The sequence below is a fragment of the Lissotriton helveticus genome, chromosome 3_2 (assembly GCF_964261635.1).
Source record: "Lissotriton helveticus chromosome 3_2, aLisHel1.1, whole genome shotgun sequence".
NCBI classification, from domain to species: Eukaryota; Metazoa; Chordata; class Amphibia; order Caudata; family Salamandridae; genus Lissotriton; species Lissotriton helveticus.
In genome coordinates, this window is record NC_136062.1 from 154,402,329 (window position 1) to 154,415,362 (window position 13,034).

At 48.2% G+C, this 13,034-nt stretch overlaps 1 protein-coding gene across 1 annotated transcript in view; it reads left to right on the forward strand.

The window, feature by feature from the left end:
- The window catches only part of LOC144826522 (uncharacterized), a 592,534-nt gene that overhangs the window by 407,234 nt on the left and 172,266 nt on the right, over nt 1–13,034 (forward strand). The window contains exon 6 of the mRNA XM_078684945.1: nt 4,653–4,797. Within this exon, the coding sequence (XP_078541071.1) occupies nt 4,653–4,797 (145 nt within the window). The remainder of the gene's footprint in view (nt 1–4,652; nt 4,798–13,034) is intronic.

Genomic DNA, 13,034 nt, shown 5'->3' on the forward strand with positions numbered 1-13,034 from the left:
CAGCTGCGATGTCCCGGTTGTTGACAACTGCTGGTCGGCCACTTGGTCATCTTTGCCTACTTTTGCTGAACATTACTACCTCACAGCCCTAGCACACAGTGATTGGTACTTTGCCAGGTCAGTGATGTATAACTTCTTTACAAACCGGCACTACTCAGTCCTGCTTCCTTGAGGGCATCACTTTCAGACTCATTCATAAGGTTAGGAATCTGGAGTAAGATGTAGGCATCAGAAGAAAATGAATTACCTAGGTAATGATTTTCTGGTGGATACATTATCTTCCCGCAGATTCATCACCACCCTCTCTCCTCCCCAGTGAATTTGTGCTGCGATTAATAATGTACCAAAGTATATCATGTGCTATATTTGGTGCTGCAGTTGATGGTGTCTCTGTCCCTCTCCTCGATGAGGTGTTGCAAAAGTATCAGGAACCTGATTCCATCTTGCCAGTTGGCTCATTATATATACACATCAGGGCGGGAAGAGCTACAGCTGAGGCCTCCTGGCATCTTCAGGCGGCACTGGAGAGCCTTTGGAGGTGAACAGTTCCCAGACTTACACAAGAACATATTAATCTGTAACAAGATAATGTATCCACCTGAAATGTTATTACTTTAAGTACGTTTCTCTTTTCGTCACCATCTATTGTTCTGATGACTAAAGCTATTTACAGTGTAATTACTTTATAATCCTGTCAAACAGCAGCTAGCTTGTGAATATGATTTGTGTATCTTTAACCATGCTTATCTTTTTTAATGAGTGTATTTTCATTTTAGAACTAAAATTAGTGCAGAAAGACAGTCCACTGTGTTGAGGTGCCCACATTTATGCTGAGCCATACACATCTTTTTTATATTGGTACAGTAGAGATCATGTCCGATCAGGTCTCGAATCCATCCACGTGTGAGTCTTTCGGATCAGTGCTTGCTTACCACACTGAGACTTGCTATGTGCATCAGTTCAGTGATACCATCAGGGTCAGAGCCCACCCTCCTGTCTCAATTCGTGAATGCCTGGAAGGGCAGCCAAACCAGCTCAGAATTATCTATCATACTTACCTTTAATTGCATTGGTTGTTTTATTTTACAGAAATGTACTCACCAGTCAATAACTTTTGTCAAACTATCTTCCTCCTGTAGGAATGCACGTGTAGTGTTTAAAGATATAGCTCATGTGTGCCAATCATTGAATGGGTTAAAAATTCAAGTTTATAAGAGGCATACAAATATTTCTAGTATTGCATCACCTTGTCACTTCAGCCGCAATGCCTCGTGCCAGGTCGCTGAACGCATTGCTGCATTTGTGTCCTTGAAATTAAATGTTGCTATGACAAGAATGAATGAGCGGTCGTAGCTTGATGGAAGCGATCTCAAAGCCTTAGCAATGCGTTACAGATATGTTGGTATTCTTTTAAGCTGTCCCACTTTGCCACAGTGGTGCTTTTGAAACATGTACCTACTGAAGTAAAGCTAATTTACTGTTCTGGTTACTATTTTCAGCTGCACAAAATACTCCTGCCTGAATCTGCCTTTATAGCAGAACGGCAAAAGAAACCTTCTTCAAAATCAACTGGACAAAGCTAAAATTCGCCCGAAACAGCTTTTTGAACTGATTAAGTCACAATCCTCTATCCAATCTCCACACATCTCTTGCACTCAACCAAACTGTGATGCTGTTGCTGACTTCTTCCTCCGTAAGGCGAGCAGGATTGAATCAGATATTAAGTCTGCTCTAATCGAACTCTCACCCTCCCCTTACTCCTCTTTACTCACGCCCCCGCCACCCTGTCTTCTCCCCCAAACACAATGCCTCCTGGAGTCAATTCACACCCCTCAATAACACTGCCATCCTCAACATACACTTGACACTGAAACCTTCTAATCACTTCAATAACCCTCTTCCCCCAAAATTCTTCAAAGAAATGATAGGATCACTAGTCCCGCTCTGATCCAAGCTCATCAGTGCCTCTCTTCTAAGGTGAAATCCCTGACTGCCTGAAAGCTGGGCTTGTGCTCCCTATTCTCAAAAAACCCACGGAGGACACTGAAAACCTAAATAACTAGTGACCAATCACAAACATCCCTACCCTTGCAAAACTCCTGGAGAAATGTGTACATGAACAACTGTGCAAACACATTGATCAATTCCAACTTCTCAACCAATTCCAATCAGGCTTCCTCATGGGCCACAGCACTGAAACGGCCATCATTCATATAGTGGATGATGCTTTCACTCTTCTTGACCAGAATGAAACCTGCCTACTAATACTACTTGATCTCTCATCTGCATTTGACACTGTCAAACATGACAATCTACTGAACCTCTTGGAATGCAGAATGGGCCTCTCAGGCATGGTCCTCAAATGGTTTGCCTCTTTTCCCAACAACAGAATGCAAAGAGTCAAATCCAATCAAACTCTATGCAACTCCAGCCCCTGCACTCTGGGTGTCCCCCAAGGATCCTCACTCTCCCCCACGCTCTTTAACCTTTTCATTGAACCACTGACTGTAATCCTCAAAGCATCCAACATACAATATCACATGTATGCGGATGACACCCAACTGTACATAAAAATATCCTCCCCCGAAGACATCAAGTCATTCAATGGAACCCTGCTCAAAATGCTAAATTGCCTAACCACCAACCACCTCAAACTAAATGCCCTCAAAACTGGATTCCTCCTCATCTCACCCACTAAGCAAACCCACACTGTGGTTAAATATCTAAGTAACCTCAGCACTCTCATCTGCACACCACACATAATTGACTCCACGAAATCACAGGTGTTAGATAAGAACCTTAACATGCAAGATAACAACAGAGCATCTACCAAAGGAGCGAACTTCCAACTGAGCATCCTAAAAAACCTCAAACCCTACCTTCCCCAAGATGACTTCAAATCTGCGGTGCAAGCACTAGTCATCTCTAGACTAGAATACAACAGTTCTACTGTATGCAGACTGCCAAAACTCAGCTTAGCCCCCCTCAGAGCTTCGCGTAATGTGGCGACCAGACTCATCACCGGTTGCAAGAAAACCAACCACATCTCTCCAGACCTGAAATTTCAATTGGTTTCCATTTGAGGCAAGGATTCATTTAAAAATTGCATGTATGACCCACAGAGCCCTACACTTCAATACCCCACTGTTGCGTGGGTGAAGGATCTGAAAGGAGACTAGAGTGTGGTAACGCTGGTTTTATTAGTATAGACAGGTGTCTTTTTTTCTCCTCGTCAGTCTTTCGGGGCTAATAAGGTCTAGTTCCTCTTTATGCACTGGGCTTCTTTCTCTCCCGGACCCTCGGTGTACACGCTCCCTCCTCGTCTTGCGGTGGGTCTCAGGGAATTCTTTGTCCATATGCCTGGGTACATAAACAAAAGAGACAAGAGCAGGGGTCAGGCGTCGTTTCTGCTATTTGTCTTAGTGACAGAGTGGGTAGTGAGGGAACACCCGAGCACTCGTGCACACAACACGTCAAACTGGATAGAAAAAAAAAAAGGACCAGGTGTGTAGTTCTCAAACCGTGATGCCGAAAAACAAAAAGCTTTAACAGAATATTGCTTCGGGGCTACCGGGGTACGCTATCCCGCCTCCCGACCCAGCCCGCGATTCGGTTGCATACCTGTAGGAGCCACGCACCTCCAGGCGCGGGGCTGGGCGGTTTTTGGGGTCGTTGGCTTCCTGGCTCTGCCGGTGTCCTAGGTGACACTGCCTTCCGGTCCTCTCTCCTCTCTGCAGCGATCCCTCTGTACAGCACAGTCTTTTCACCTCCTGAGTTGTCTTCCTCTCCGGTGTACTGCCACGGGCTCCTCCGGATATCCTTCTTCTTTATGGCTCCCTCGGAAGACACGTCAGGGGGCGGAGTCACGTTCCTCCCGATTCTGCAGTCGGGTGTATCGTCCAGGCCAGAGTGATTTCTGGGATCTGTGGTCCAGGCACCCTGTCGGAAAAAAGAAGAGGTGGAGAGGGAGGTATAGTGCTCCACCAGTTGTCTAGGTCCATATGTTTTTCCGATGACAGGTCGACTATGTCACACCCACTCTACCTGAAAAACAAGCTCAAACTTTCTGGCTGCACTCGGCCATCAAGGAGCACCAACACACAGCTTCTTAAGCCGAAGAAATTTAAAAAGTGAAAACATAAAATTGTACATTCTCTGGCATTGCCCCGATAATCTGGAACTCCTTATCAGCGGAAACAAGACTGATTCCCGCAACATTTGCCTTCAAAAGGGAAGTTAAAGCCCTCCTAATGATCAGTGCACTGAACTAGAAGTTGTTCTCCTGCCTCCTATCCTGTTTAACTGTTTTAGCTACTACCTGACATTTGCTACGGCCCTTGTCGCCTGCCACTTTGTCATTTTGTTCCTGCTGTATATTGCTTTTGTTGTTCCTGTTGTATTTGTTTTTTTCTTTCTTTTCGCCTACAGCTATCATCCTATGTCTCCCGCAACCCGTATGTAAAGCGCTCGGATACCCGCCTGGGCCATGTTCGCGCTATACAAAACTTTTAAAATTAAATAAATAAATGGCTTTTTGTTGCTCGGTGTCCTGCTATAAGCTCACATCACTGCCTTGTTGCCCAGTATTTTCTGGTCGATCCTTACTGCTTCCATGTTGAGTTATACAATTCTTTCTTTCTATTTCAATGCAGGCATATCTTCCAGGCATCTCAGGAGTGGTTACAGGCAAAGTTTGCCACCAATCAACTGATGGGGAAGGTGGAGCTGCTTTTCCGACCTTACCTGCGCTGGCTGGATCGCAAAATGGAGCGGCTTTTCACGGAGGGTGCCCGGCTGGTGAGACACCTGAAAGGATCATATTATCAAAGTATTCATGTTGTGCCCAATTTACAAAATTCTTTGTTCCATAAGTAGGTGTTAACTTCTAGAAATCTAGGAGTAAGTTACACTCTGCAGACAGACATTTGCTTACCGGGCCCATTTACTTGATTGGAAATATAATTATGTGCGAATGAACAGGTGTAGTTAGAGTTGAGCTTGTTTGTGGCAGAACGTGTGTTCTATGTGTAACCAAACTAATCACAGTGACATCGAGACGTAAATTGCCTTATCATAGTTATATCACGTCATGTTTTTCTCCCAGTATGTTTGTGAAATCTGCCTTCTGTGGGACAGAAACAGTTGTCCATTCCAAGCGCCAGAAGCCAAAGCAAAGGTGGTCGTGCCTTCCCCCTTTTGGCCCCTACTTTGGAATAAAGTTTTTTTCTGCCTAACAATTTAAGACTTCACCTTTCCTTCCAGTCTGTGTTTGGCTATTTGTCTTCTCTTCCTTGTGTTGGCGTGTCTAGTAACCTGTTTTGGTTGTACAAATGAGCTCTTTACAAAAGATAAACCCATTGTTGTCTTTACGATTTATAATTCCTGCTATTTGTAGAATGTTTTAAGATCTACTATACGATTACCCACATTACATAAGTAACATAATCATACAGGCTACGTGAAACTGTGCTAGCGCAGCTAAGCTTTGATGCAAACTACTTTCCTAAGCTACCTCACTACATATTTTGACATCGGTTGCAAATGGAGAAAATCTTCCTCTAGGCTTTTTTTTCTCAATAGCGAATACCCAAAGTTTCTGGTGTTGCCTGCTTGAGAATGTAGTTTGAAGCCTGAGCTGGACAAGCAGGTGATTTAATCCTTCTGCATGGGTTGTTTCCTGGTATGTCAATCAATCAATCAATAATTTGTAAAGAGCACTACATACCTGCAAGGGTTTCAAGGCACTGAGGGTGGGGAGAGGGGGGTTGCCGTTGCTACTTGTCGAATAGCCAGTCGAACTAGTCTCCTGAAGGCCAGAAGGTCTTCGGTTTGTCGTAGGATGAGGGGGAGGGTGTTCCAGTACTTGGCGGCGTGGTGGGAGAAGGATTTGCCTCCGGCTGTGGTTCTACGGATGCTTGGGACGGTAGCCAGGGAGAGGTTTGCAGAGCGGAGTTTCCTGTTGGGTACGTAAAAGGAGAGTCGGCTGTTGAGATCAGCTGGGCCTTTCTTCTAGAGTGTCTTGTGTGCATGGATCAGGAGCTTGAAGGAGATTCTTTTGTCGACAGGGAGCCAGTGCAGGTTCCTCAGGTGGGGGGGTGATGAGGTTGCGGCGCAGGACTTCGAGGATCAGGCGTGTGGGAGCATTCTGGATTCTGCAGTCTGTTGATGAGCTTGGTCGGGGCTCCGACGTAGAGGGCGTTTCCGTAGTCGAGTCTGCTGCTGACTAGGGCCTGGGTGGCTGTTTTCCTTGTGTCTGTCGGGAACCATCTATAGATCTTGCGGAGCATACGGAGGGTGTTGAACCAGGTGGAGGAGACAGCGTTGACTTGTTTGGTCATGGTGAGTTTCGAGTCGAGGATGACTCCCAGGTTGCGTGCGTGGTTGGTGGGTGCGGGGGGTGTCCCCAGCGACGCGCACCACCAGGAGTCGTCCCATGCTGAGGGGTTGGGCCCGAGGATGAGGATCTCCGTCTTGTCTGTGTTCAGCTTAAGGCGGCTATCCTCCATCCAGTCGTCGACAGCCTTCATTCCCTGGTGGAGGTTGAATTTGCCAGTGAGGGGGTCCTTGGTGAGGGAGAGGATCAGTTGCGTGCTGTCGGCGTAGGAGAATATGTTGAGGTCGTGGTGTCGGGCGATGTGTGCGAGAGGCACCATGTAGACGTTGAACAGTGTCGGGCTGAGGAAGGATCCAGGCGGGATGCCGCAGATGATCTCGGCGGCTTCAGATTGGAACGGGGAGGCGGACTCTCTGGGTTCTGCCGGAGAAGAAGGAGGAGGTCCAGTCCAAGGCCTTGTATCGGATCCCTGCGTCGTGGAGTCGTGTGCGTAGTGTGCGGTGGCAGACGGTGTCGAAGGCGGCGGAGAGGTCCAGAAGGATGAGGGCCTCCGTCTCGCCGTTGTCCAGTAGGATCCTGATGTCGTCTGTGGCGGCGATGAGGGCGGTCTCGGTGCTGTGGTTGCTGCGGAATCCTGACTGGGAGGGGTCCAGGATGCTGTTGTCTTTGAGATAGCGGGTGAGCTGGATGTTGACTATCTTCTCGATAACCTTAGCTGGAAACGGAAGCAGGGAGATGGGCCAGACGTTTTTGAGTTCACTCAGGTCCGCCTTGGGTTTCTTTAGTAGGGCGCTGATCTCGGCATGTTCCCAGCTTTCAGGGAAGGTCGTGTTCTCGAAGGAGAGGTTGATGATGTTGCGCAGGTGGGGTGCGAAGGAGCTGCCGGCTTTGTTGAAGATGTGGTGGGGAAAAGGGTCAGACGGCGAGCCCGAGTGGATTTTGCCCATGTTCTTGATTGTGTCTTCGATGTACACCTTGGCCCAGGTTGTCAGGGGGTCGTGGTCGATGAGGTGTGGTGCTTCCACCGTGTTGGGGCTTGTTAGGGGTTGAAGCTATTGTGGATGTCGGCAATCTTGCGGTGGAAGAAGGTGGCGAGGGAGTCACACAGGGCTTGCGACGGCGGGATGTCGTTGGCGTTGGAGCTGGGGTGGAGAGTTCCTTCACGTTGTTGAAGAGCTCCTTGCTGTTGTGTGCGTTGTTGTCGAGGCGGTCTTTGAAGGAAGTGCTCTAGGCGGTCCTGATGATGTGGCGGTAGTTGCGGATGGCGTCTTCTGGGCTGTGCTGCTGCCCTGCGCTTCTCGCTGTACCATAAGTACTCCAACTTCCGGCAGGTGCGCTTTGACGCTAGTGTGGAATTTTAGTTTCGTGTACTGAACATCATCTACGCCATCTTGCAGACTCACGTATGAGCATACACGACAGCCATTTTAGGTACCATGGTCTCCCTGTTCACGATCGCCCGTCAGCACACTTCCCTGAACCTTGCAAGCCTTCCCCGCGCACCCTGGCTACCCCCGCACTCACATGCACAAGTCATGAACCCTCCCCTCCCATGACTCTGTCTCAGGGAATCACACCCCGCGCCTGACCAACACCTCCTTTCCGTCCATGAATACCCCTCCTTTGATGACCCCTTCCTCTGAGCCCGACTGCCTGTACGAACCGCTGGTCAGCTTTTAGCCCGAGGATATAGTTTATTGCCCACTACTGTATGCACTCGCTTTTCCTGAAAGGAGCCACTATTGATCATGACCTCCCCACCCCCTGAGATTCGATCAGGCGCACACATTCCAAAGGAATCGGCAGAACACTCAGCTGCGTGATAGCCCCCTCCCAATCATATGAGGGGAAAGGGCCTCTACTGTTGTCATGTGTTGGAAGGGGCCGGAACTGGGGGGTGCCGGGGATGTCGTTCTCATACTTCACAATGTCCTTGTTGTAATAAAGAACGTTCACATGTCTTAAACCAGTGTATAAAAGAGCAGGTCTCAAAGAGGCTGGGAGAGCACCTCGAGACGATACCTTGTTGTCCGATCTGATGTGTTCTACTCCGTCGGAATAAAACTTGTTTCCTGTCTTCCTGTCTCCAGCGCCTGCCTCTTTATTGAATAACTTCGTATGGTATTAGAGGCGTTTTTACGCCGGGCAAATTTAACTTAGGAAACATCAACTGAAATCGCCTGACCATTTTGAATTGATCTTTATCAATTGGCGTCCCAAACGCGGGGCCCATCAGCGACACGTGGATCCAGTGGGAGAGGTCCCGACGACAGAGTGAACGACTGCAACGATTGGGAGAGCTCCTGTCCGATAGACCCTCGTCTGACAGCCGATCATCTGAACTTCACTGATTCCGAGCAGACCTCTCCCGAGTGATCTACGGTCCTGACTGGGAACCACCAGGAGTGCCGCGATAGCAACAGAGAGTAGAGGACGATCGGGCGCTGGAAGCGGAAGACGAGAAACTGTCCATGCGGTCCGGGTAAGGTCGTGACACACGACAAATTGCGAAATTGATTGATTGATTGTTTGAAAATACTAGTATTACTCATTGACTGTTTCTGAGAGATTCTCTATTTGCAAACAAGCACAGAATCGCCATACTCTGTTTAGTCTTTGCAGATAGTGAAGGATAGGTAACGCGGACTTTTGTCCCCCATTGTAATCTGCCGTGCCTATTTTTCTCCCCATTGATTGATTGATTGAATCGAGCATTGAATTGTTCGAAGTTGGTTCTCTTAAAGGATCTTCTCTGCCTGCAAACGGGGAAGAATAGGAATATTCTCTCTCCCTTTGCAGATAGTGAAGGGTAGGTAACGCAAACCTTTAACACGTCGTGCCTATTTCGTTCCTCATTGATTGATTGTTTGTCCAAACATTGACTGTTTGGAATTGGTTCTTTCTGGAGGTATTCTCTATTTGCAAACAGCGTAGAATAGAATATTCTGTCCAGTCTTTGCAAGTAGTGAAAAGATAGGTAGTGCAGGCTTTTGCCCCCCATTGTAATCCGTCATGCCTATCTTCTCCCCATTGGTTAATAGTTGGGTTAACCCGGACCGCTTATTAGAGATGAACCATCCAGCTCTACTGGAGGGCACCCCTAATAAGGACATGTTTACTAAGCAAGGACTAGTCGCCATAGCTTATAGTAAGTTATGGCATAAATATACAAAAAAGGATCCTGAAAGTCATTGGCCACTGATAGGTTCTTTTGATGAAAATAAAATAAAAACACTAGAAGCAGCTGTAAAAATAAATAAGGCAACGCCCACTATGCTCGATAGTATTGGCATGTGGCGCAAAGAAGCAGAACAGCGAAGGAAAAGAGAAGAAGCAAAAATAGTGAAAGAACTACGAAAAACAGCCCATCTGGCCGCAAAAGAACTAGATGAAGAAATAAGAAGAAGAGAGGAAGTTAAACAAACACAAGAATCAGGACTGGCAGGCCAATGCCCTGTCAGGACCACCCCTACGCTCTACCCGGAGATGCCCTCCAAACAGCGGGCAAATGACGAGTTACTGCTCGGTCCTCCAATTATCTACATGCCCCCTCCTTATGCTCCCTGCCAACCTCTAGCACAACACTCACCAGTTCAAAGTGCAGGCGTGGGTGACTCTAGCGCTAGTGCCCCGGCTCTTACGGCCTTCGCACCAGCCGCATTGGTAACAACACCAGATGAACTCGAGACTGGCAAACAGCTAACAGCCAGACCAAATAGGTTGAGCAAAGATGAGTGGGATGGAATCGACCAGATAGCAAAGACCCTGGTAGAACGGAAGGAGAGCGAAGAATATACGATGAATATGCATAATTCACATGCCGGTAGTCACAGACGGCATTTCATTTTACGGTTCAGCTACCACACCCTGAACGCATATGAGGATAGGTACCAGAATAAGGGCCCTGCAAAACTGACGACTCTATATAGAAGGGTCGATGTTGGAGATGGGACTGAGAGCGATGTGACGGACCTCTTCATGCAAACGCTTGAGGTTTTCCGCCACCTCGCGGAACAGAAACCAGAGGTCAAGATCACAGTCCCTGAGACGATTAAGCCCTCATTAGAAGCAGCCAACACTATGATGCCTATCAGAGAAGCCGCCCCCTACTGGGTTCCCCCAAGAGGTCAGGGAACAAACGATGATATCAACCACGCAGATGCAAAAGGGAGGGTTGTGTACAACTGGGTTTACCAACCATGGGATCGGCAAGATATTTTAACTTTTAGGCAAACCCTGCCCGATTTAAGAAAGAACCCTACAGCATTTTATACCGAACTAGGCACAGCCTTGGGCTCAACCATAATGACTCTATCGGACATTGATTTGTTTTTCGGGTTGTGTCTACCGGCTGATGTGTGGAAGCAAATCCGGAAAGCCGACCACACAGATCTGTTCGGACACACCTGGAAACAACTCGATGAACTAGATAGGCAGCGAGAGCCCGGAAAGAAACCTGTAAAAGACATACTGGAACTCCCCGACAAAATAGTGCAGAAGCTAAAGACGTTGATCCCAGAAAAGAAGGTAGACTGGTCGGTAGTCACGGCTTGCCGCCAGAAACCTCAGGAGGACGTATCAGAATACTTCTCCCGATTTGAGACGGTTTTCTCCGACTACAGTGGCCAAGACATGACCACCGCAACCGGACAACACCTATTCGTGCAAAACTACGTAAAAGGGCTATCGCAAGAGGTCTCCCAAAAGTTACAGACGAGTGAGAGTAGTTGGGGAGCCTCCAAACCTGCAGCTATCCTTCAGATGGCTCAGTATTACGAACACCAAAAGAATGAGAACGAGAGGGCGAATGAGAAAAAGAAAAAGGACTTAAAGGAACGAGTGATGATTGCTCAATTACATGAAGTGACTACAGGAAGGGAACGGTATAGGGGAAACTACCAGTCGAATGCCCCTAGGAATTCGCCCCCTAGAGGCCGCAACCCCACACCTGGTGCTCCACGAACCGACCTCGATGAGAACCAGTGTGCATTTTGTAAAGAATTTGGACATTGGAAGTCCCAATGCCCGGCCCTTCGGGAAATGATTAAAAATAAAGAGACAAGGGACATGACAAATGGCCCAAAAACCGGAGGGCAGGGGCGAGGGCAGACCTACGACACCACCAATGACCGACCTGGCAGACCAAACACATTTGACCGCCCCCGACAGAATCAGTGCCAACAGTCCGACTGTAACAATGCTCACGACTCTGCATAGGACCGCCAGGGGCAAGGGAGGGATCCAGTCGAGCTCTGTGTTGACCAGCAAGGTCCTTACGTCACTGCTAAGGTCCTGGGTACAAAGTCTCCATTTTTGGTAGACACTGGAGTGACACGTAGTGTATTATCAAAACGACTGATTCCAAGGGCACCCTTGTCTGGCTCACACATTACCTCGATAGGTTTCGATGGAACGCCCTCCACTAATCCCCTGTCTGTACCTATCTCCTTTGACCTAGGAAACAATCCCACTGACACCACGTTTCTGCTCTCCTCCAACTCCCCTGACGCCATTATGGGTATTAATTTACTGAAACATTTCCGAGCTACTATTAGGTGTTCCCCGGATGGAGTCCGAGTCATCCTGTACGACAACCCGAGCATGTCCAGACCCTACCCCGCACGACATATGTACGCCATAACAGATGCTGACCTATCCTTGCTCGATACCCTACCCCTGTACCTATGGGCCAGAAACGACTCGGATGTAGGACGAATGATGATCGATCCTGTACACATAACTGTTCGACCAGATGCAATACTCCCGAAACTCCCACAGTACCGGATATCGCCCGAAGGCGAGAAGGCATTGGTAGCGCAGTCCTTGGTAGATGCAGGAGTGGTAGAGGAAGTGGTTGGTAATGTCTGCAATAGCCCTATCCTACCCATTGTTAAGAAGCAAGGTGAGGGAGATGAGAAAGCGTACCGCTTCATCATCGACCTGCGAGAAGTCAACAGAGTGGTGGTGCCACAGTACCCCGTAGTCTCAGACATCGCCACCATTCTGACTCTCATCCCGTCCACTGCCACCACCTTCACCGTTATTGATCTTAAAAATGCATTTTTCTCTATCCCCATCCATCCAGACAGCCGTTATCTCTTCGGCTTCACTTTAAAAAACCGTTCATACCGATTTTGTAGAGCTCCTCAGGGCTACACTGAAAGTCCCAGCATTTACAGCCAGGCCCTCAAAAGACAGCTGGACGCCGTCCAGCTACCAGATGGAGTAGTGTTGATCCAATATGTCGATGATATCCTTTTGGCGGCCGACACCACTCCACTTGCAATCACAGCCACTATCCAACTCTTGCACTTTCTTGCAGAGAATGGCCACAAAGTCTCCAAAAAGAAACTGCAGTTCTGCCAGCCCCAAGTGACATACCTAGGCCATCTCCTGTCCAAAGAAGGGAGAAAACTTACGCCCGACCGAATCCAAACCATCCTAGACACCCCCATTCCAAAAACACAGAAGCAAGTCCGTTCATTAGTGGGCCTTACTTCTTTCTGCCGACAATGGTTACCAAATTTCAGTCTCATTATAAAACCCCTACTTTCCCTGTTGGCCAAAGATGTTCCGTTCCCACTCCCTTGGACTCCCGAATGCCAAGCATCCTTTAAGGAGTTGCGGGATGCCCTTTGCTCGGCACCCGTTCTAGGAACACCAGATTACTCCAAGCCCTTCTCCCTCTTCACTCACGAAA